General features: G+C 37.7%; 1 protein-coding gene across 1 annotated transcript in view; it reads left to right on the forward strand.

The window, feature by feature from the left end:
* FSTL4 (follistatin like 4) overlaps window positions 1-6021 on the forward strand; it is a 491346-nt gene extending 485325 nt beyond the window's left edge. The window contains exons 14-15 of the mRNA XM_058171598.1: window positions 1009-1118; window positions 5319-6021. Of these exons, the coding sequence (XP_058027581.1) occupies window positions 1009-1118; window positions 5319-6021 (813 nt within the window). The remainder of the gene's footprint in view (window positions 1-1008; window positions 1119-5318) is intronic.
* Window positions 6022-6666: the final 645 nt, after the last annotated feature.

Below are 6666 nucleotides of genomic sequence, written 5' to 3' on the forward strand. Positions count from 1 at the left end.
TTTCACCTTTATATTTGGCTGATTTTACTGGGGAAAAGGAGAGTTTCCCCCAAAATAAAGAAATTCATGTTTAAAGATTAGACTTAAAAAAAATAGAATAGTAAAAAAAATCATTTTCTCATTTCCACACCTCATCTCCTAATAGCTATAATACATATACTTTTATAGAAATGATTAGATACTATAACTTTGCTGTGGACATTCAACTAGGGGTGGGATGCTGGGGGTTCGCAGGGGTTCAGGAGAACCTTCAGCTAAGATTCTATGCAGTTTGGAGAACACCCAAATCCCTTTCCTGGCTGACCCTGCCCACCCCACCCCGCCCCTCCCAGGAGTCCCCACACAGCCCGTTTTGGATTCAGGTAAGTGCAGGGCAGACGCGGAGCCTCATGGATGGCAAAAAATGGTCCTACCAGAAGTAGGGCCTCCAGAGCCTGAGGAGGCCATTTTCGCCCTCCTGGAGGCTTGAGAAAAACCTCTGGAGCCCAGGGAGGGGGAAAACGCCTCCCCCCCACCGTGGTGCAGGAGGCTTACTAGGCGATGCCCACCATGGCCAGGCCCACCCAGCAACCGAGCAGAGAACCCCTTGCTAAAATTTTTGAAGCCTACCCCTGCATTCAACACAATGAATTGGCCTTGTGTATTTACATTAGATTAAATAAAGATGAATATAACATCCATGTTCATTGTAGCTAGTGTGAAAAAATTATTGCAGGATTTGATGTGGGAGAGTTTCAAGTCTTGCATGACTGCACTGTATAGCAATATAAACAGCTTGAATGTAAATTGAAATTATTCTCTGATCTTACAAACCTATACAGAGATAACATTTCATCAACATACTTATTTTTAGGAACTGATTTAACCATCATTGTGGCTTATGGAATACTATTATGCAAATGACCACAATCTTGTTGGTCTCGTATGCATTTTAGGTTTTCTGGATATTTATTTCAGTACTTCCTTTCTTGCTCCTATCAATGGCCAATGTTTGTTTATTCATGGTAGGTAATATCAGAAGCAAGTACAGGAGAGAACCAGCAGATCATTGGTACCCACCTGACTGGAATGGATGATTATTTTATTCCACCTACAAATCTAATTATCAATCACATCAGGTAAGAGTTCTCTAACGGTTGTACCTTCAGGCTAACAATTCTTCTGAATCACAGATAATACTGGTTTGATTTTGTACTCTTGCCCTCCCCCAAAAAACCCTCATGAAGAAGACATAACATCTTCTGTAAAGCCCCTTGTGAGTGTAGAAACAGGATATGATATCAGACAGACAGAATGGACCCCAAGAAGCAATGGAGCTGCCATGACTAGCCTGATAGGATTACCCACTAGTTCACCTATTCTCAAGATTGTCACTGAGTTTTAATTTAATTTAATAAAAATTTCAACCAATGATTTATATTTTAAGTTTTGGTCTAACAAATGGATTTCAGCTTTTGCAGTCTGACGCACATTGAGTATGTTTTCTGGAAGAAAATTAATAATGCAGGTAAGTTGGAATACCTCCCCTTCGTGTTAGAACATGATTCGAGGAATTCTCATATATGTCTTTCTACTCTTGGCTAAGAGCCATTGCAAATGTACCATCTAGCCATGGCCCACTACCAAGCCTTGAGCTGTTTGGAACCAGGCTGAAGAAGTGGTGGGCCAGCGCAGATGTGTGCATCCACACTTGCATGAGCAGCAGGCAAGCATGTGCATGGGTGCTCCATTTACACAAACAGCAGGTCTGCATGCCTGCTGCTCGCATAGAACCATCCCTGCTGGTCTGCAAAGCCAAAAAGGTTGGATAATACTGATCTAGTCATAAAACAATATCTTCAATATTCATGAAACCAGTTGATTGTAAAATATCCCGAACCATTTCCAGTGAGTTGCCAAAAGTTTGATTTTGGTTAAAGCTTTTGGGGTTATGAGAAGAGACCACAGAGTCGGGTAATGCATTCTAAGCACAGACAATTCTAAATTCTAAATGGTATATATTTGCTTTAAATAGCAATATACATTTACACAGCCAATGGTGACATACAAATTATTACCATTCATGCATGTATACATATGTATACTAATATTCCAATTCCAGATGTTTATTTTAATTGTAATTAGCATATGACATCTAGAGAGGTCATGCAATCACTGATATACAAATTCAGATTAAATAAAGCATCAGCAAATATATACAAAATATACTGTATGTACGTAATACAGAGAGGGAGAGAGAGAGATACAGTATATATATATAACAAAATATGTGGACAATACAATAAAATAAAATATTAAACTAAGATAAAACCATAATAAAATCACAATAATATGGATCCATAGAATTGCAATGGGATTCCAGGTGTAATCTAGGTGCAGTGGGGTTTTGCAGTTATTAAATCTTTGGATTAAAGCTCAGGAAACCCAGGTTTAAGTCAGGCAAATTGGCTAGATAACTTTGACCTGCCCTCCCCCACATACAAATCATATCACAGGATTGCTATAGTGGGGATAACCTGAAATGGAATCCCTAAGTCAATTACCCTGAGGTCTTGGAGGAAAGGAGTAATATAAGTGTAATAAATAGAGTTTGATCATGATCAGACTTGTGATCTGACCATAACAAAGGTAGCTCTCCCTTCTTGCCACTGCTCTGATGAGAAAATCATGTCTGGTATGTTTCAAGTCAGACCATGAATGACTTGGAATAGGTCCATCGCTACCATGGTGGTCATGAACTCCCAAGCTGCTTCCGAGGCTAGTGCCAGGGAGAGCAAATGGAAGTCCTCCAGGATTATAAACCTGGAGAATTCCACAGCCAACCCTGAGATGGCATCCAGCAGCTCAGGCAGGGAGATTACCATGGGATGCTGTTACAGTAGCATCAATCCCAAATGATCTTGCGAGCCTATCTTCAATTTTGCAATTTAGATTTCAAGTCAGAAGTTTACACACATTTGCATGTCAACTCAAACAATGATTTAGCATAAGGTCCAAAAATGGAGTGAGCTACAGTCAGCTAAAACAGGTGGTGGAGCTTGGAAGAATCCCTGTACTATATCTTATTATCGCATATGGAATGACAAAAGTATTGATGTCAATATAAAAATGATTTTTGAAGCTGCCTCCTTGAGGAAATTATAATTAGTAATGTTCAAACTCTGGGTTTCAACAACAACAATAAAATCTAGCCACCAAGAGGAAAAAAAATGGAGGGAATGTACAGTAAATGCTTGAGTGCTTATTTAAAAACAGCAGGTGTATCATTGATCTGTCTCACTCACCTGTCAATGTAACCTTGGGTATGTCTCCTAAGAAATCTCCATGAGCGTATAAATCCAACTACCAGATGTCTGTTTAGACCTGTGTTTCTCAAACTTGGCAGCTTTTAGGCATCTAAACTTCAACTCCCAGAATTCCCCAACCAGCCATGGAGAAGGTAGTTGAAGTCTGTATGTCTTAAAGTTACCACTGGTTTATACTGAAGCCTTACATTTATTGTAAGCATAGAAGAGCTTTAAACAAAGTAATTTTTTTTAAATGCACTTCAATGCATCCTGATACAAAGGAACAGCAGGCATAATCTTATTACTCTTTAGTCACGCACCATTTTCATTTTCTGCACTAGATTTCTTTTTTAATTTGTAATTGAAGCAAGACAAACTAAATCCCAGGGTTATTTGCAGGATCAGAGAATATAAAACTTTTTTTCTTAAGGAATGAATTTTTATTCATTGTGCAGCTTTCAACTCTATTTTTTTCTGTTTTATGCATGCACACAAACACATAATTAAGCATTATCCACCACAATCCCAAAACTTTGTGGTTTACAGTAATGATTACTATTTGGAGAAAGAATGAATTTCTACATACTAGAACTGTCAGAAATATGGTTTTCAATCAAAGGAATTGGAATATTAGGACTATGGTTATCTGGGAAAAAGCACAAACTGTATAGATTGGGATTGAGAAATTACAAAAATCCATTCCAAATTAATGCTGCTATATATTGGGCCTTTGTGGTCATCCAGATTTGATAGTCCAAATATCATAATGTTGTTATTTTGATCTCTCCAGGTGGAGGGACCATCCATGTAGAACATTTTCTATTAATTCTTTTGAATTCAAGTCACAATGGGAGATACTGTCTTTTCAGTTCAGGACAGATTTCACCACTTAGTGTTTCTTCAACTCTTCTAGCACTCTTCCACCTCATTCTGTTTAATAAGCATTTTCTGCAAAGGAAGGAAGGGGTTTAAAGGGTATCAGGAGATACTGTCATCTGCCCCCCCAAAAAATCTACCATATGTGTCCCCAGCTAGTTCTTCTATATAGACATTTATATTTTGCAATGGATGTAGATTTAGTAAACTCTTTGATTCCAAATGTCTATGCTACCAATGGCTAAGAGCAACTCAATGAGAACAAGGAAAAAAGACTTATATATCTTGTAAAAAATAGTTTTCTGTATCACTTATTGAGGTCAGGTTTATGTTAGTCTGATATATTTAAAAATCTTTATGCAATGTAAACACACATTAAGACACTGAAAAGCAATAACCAGAAGAACAATGTTATTTATTTATTTTATTTTTTTTGCAGCAAGAGGCTTAAAGCTAATGCTAGAAGCAATGATCTTCTGCTATTACCCAAAAATGTCCTCTGGTGTTTCACCATTTCAATCTCTTGAAATCTTGAAAGCACAGAATCCATTTATTCCATGGTACAAAACTTGACAGTGTGTTGTTTCACCTTTAATGTTTTTTCCCTGAATATCTCTGTGTGTCCAACTAAATATATTCTATTGCAGCTCAGAAATAAGCTTTATGTGGCATTAAACAAGGTAAAATTTCTTTGCCTCATCCCTTGCCTTGATCAAAATATAGTGTTACATTTGATCTAAGTAAGGTTGTGTAAGATGAGGCTCCAAAATTGGTGGTTGCTTAAAGCTTCTTCAGAGTTTTCATCAAACTGTAATTTTCACTGCGACAGATGAGAAGTTATTAAAGATGTGGCAGTGGTCATACTAAATATTTGAAATTAATTTATTGTTCATGGTATCTAATTTCTGTGCTCACTTCACTCGCTGTTTATGATGTTCAGTCCAAATTTTTGGAAGGTGGGCCATAGTATCTCATACTTGAGACTGAAGTTTGGCATTTCACCTGAAAACGGTGTGCTCTTGCTCTTGCTATAAAGGTGCCTTAAATAAATGTTGGTTTTGAGCGCTTGGGCACCTAAACTTGCTCACTCATTAATAGAACCATGTATCTTAAAGTGCATAGTTAGTTATTCCATGTTTTGCCTTTTATTTACAGGTTTGGTTTCATCTTCAATAAGTCAAAGGCTGCAGTTCACAAAATTGACCTGGAAACCATGGCTCATATCAAAACTATCAGCTTTGGAAACTACAGCTGCCTGCCCCAAGCCATGGCCTACACTCACTTAGGAGGTTATTTCTTTGTGCAGTGCAAAGCAAACAAGTCCATACCAAGGATTTCACAACTTATAATTGACAGTGTTACAGATTCTGTTATTGGTCCCAATGATGATGTATCAGGTACTCCCTACATCTCTCCAGATGGACGTTATTTGGTCAGTGCAGATGAAGAGAGTAGGAGGATCAGAGTCCAGGCCATAACAGTCCAAGGAGAAATCAAGTTGATTTATGATTTACAAACCTCTATGCACATATCTCATCTGACATTCCAATCCTCTTTCACCGAAGCCAATCAGTATTACATTTACGCTTCTTCACATTTGCAAACAGATGTGCTTTTTATTGAGTTGTCGACAGGGAAAATGGACCTCTTGAAGAACTTAAAAGACCCTATCAGACCTAAAGACTGGCCCTGGAACAGCTACAACAGAATTATCCAAGACAGTGGATTATTTGGTCAATACCTTCTAACACCAGCAAAGAGTTCACTCTTTATAATTAATGGCAGACAAAATACATTACGCTGTGAAGTTTCAGGAATCAAGAAGGGCAACACAGTAGTCTGGGTAGGAGATGTATGAAAAATATACGAAAGGAAAAAGAAACCAGAACTTTCAGGAAATAAAAGGACTGATTGAACATTTAACTGCAGCAAAAAAATATATATGCAGTAGCATTGTATATTTTTACACTGAGGGGGGGAAACTGGTATACATTTCACAGTAGAAGACTGGCCTATTGCAAAAAGGGTACGATCTGCTAATTGGAATTGGTTGTACTAAGAATTTATGTTAAGTCCGATTTAATGACTTAATGTATGACATATACCCTGGGAAAGGAATGATTCACCTGAGATGCTATAAGTAACATCCTATGGAGCCTCACTTTTGACTTGAAAGGCTGATCAATCTTTCTAGGTAATCGGTTTTCATTCCAACATAACATTTTGTATACAACATTGTGCCATGTGGCATGAGATCAACCCTGTCACTTAGATATTTTATTTTTACAAGGATGGAAGAGCTGGAGGAATTTAAGCTTTCTAGAGCCATTCATGTCAAAGATTTCTGGAATCATTCTGTATAGCAGATAATATCAAGGCAAAAGGTTTGCATATGTTAAAAGGCAATATTTCCACTCATCTGAAAACAGACTGAGGCAGTAAGGTGAAAAACTGGACATTATTGTTTCAACTTCTGCTACTCCTACATATTTTAGGGGTGGTA

Source organism: Ahaetulla prasina, chromosome 2 (genome assembly GCF_028640845.1).
Source record: "Ahaetulla prasina isolate Xishuangbanna chromosome 2, ASM2864084v1, whole genome shotgun sequence".
Taxonomy (NCBI): Eukaryota; Metazoa; Chordata; class Lepidosauria; order Squamata; family Colubridae; genus Ahaetulla; species Ahaetulla prasina.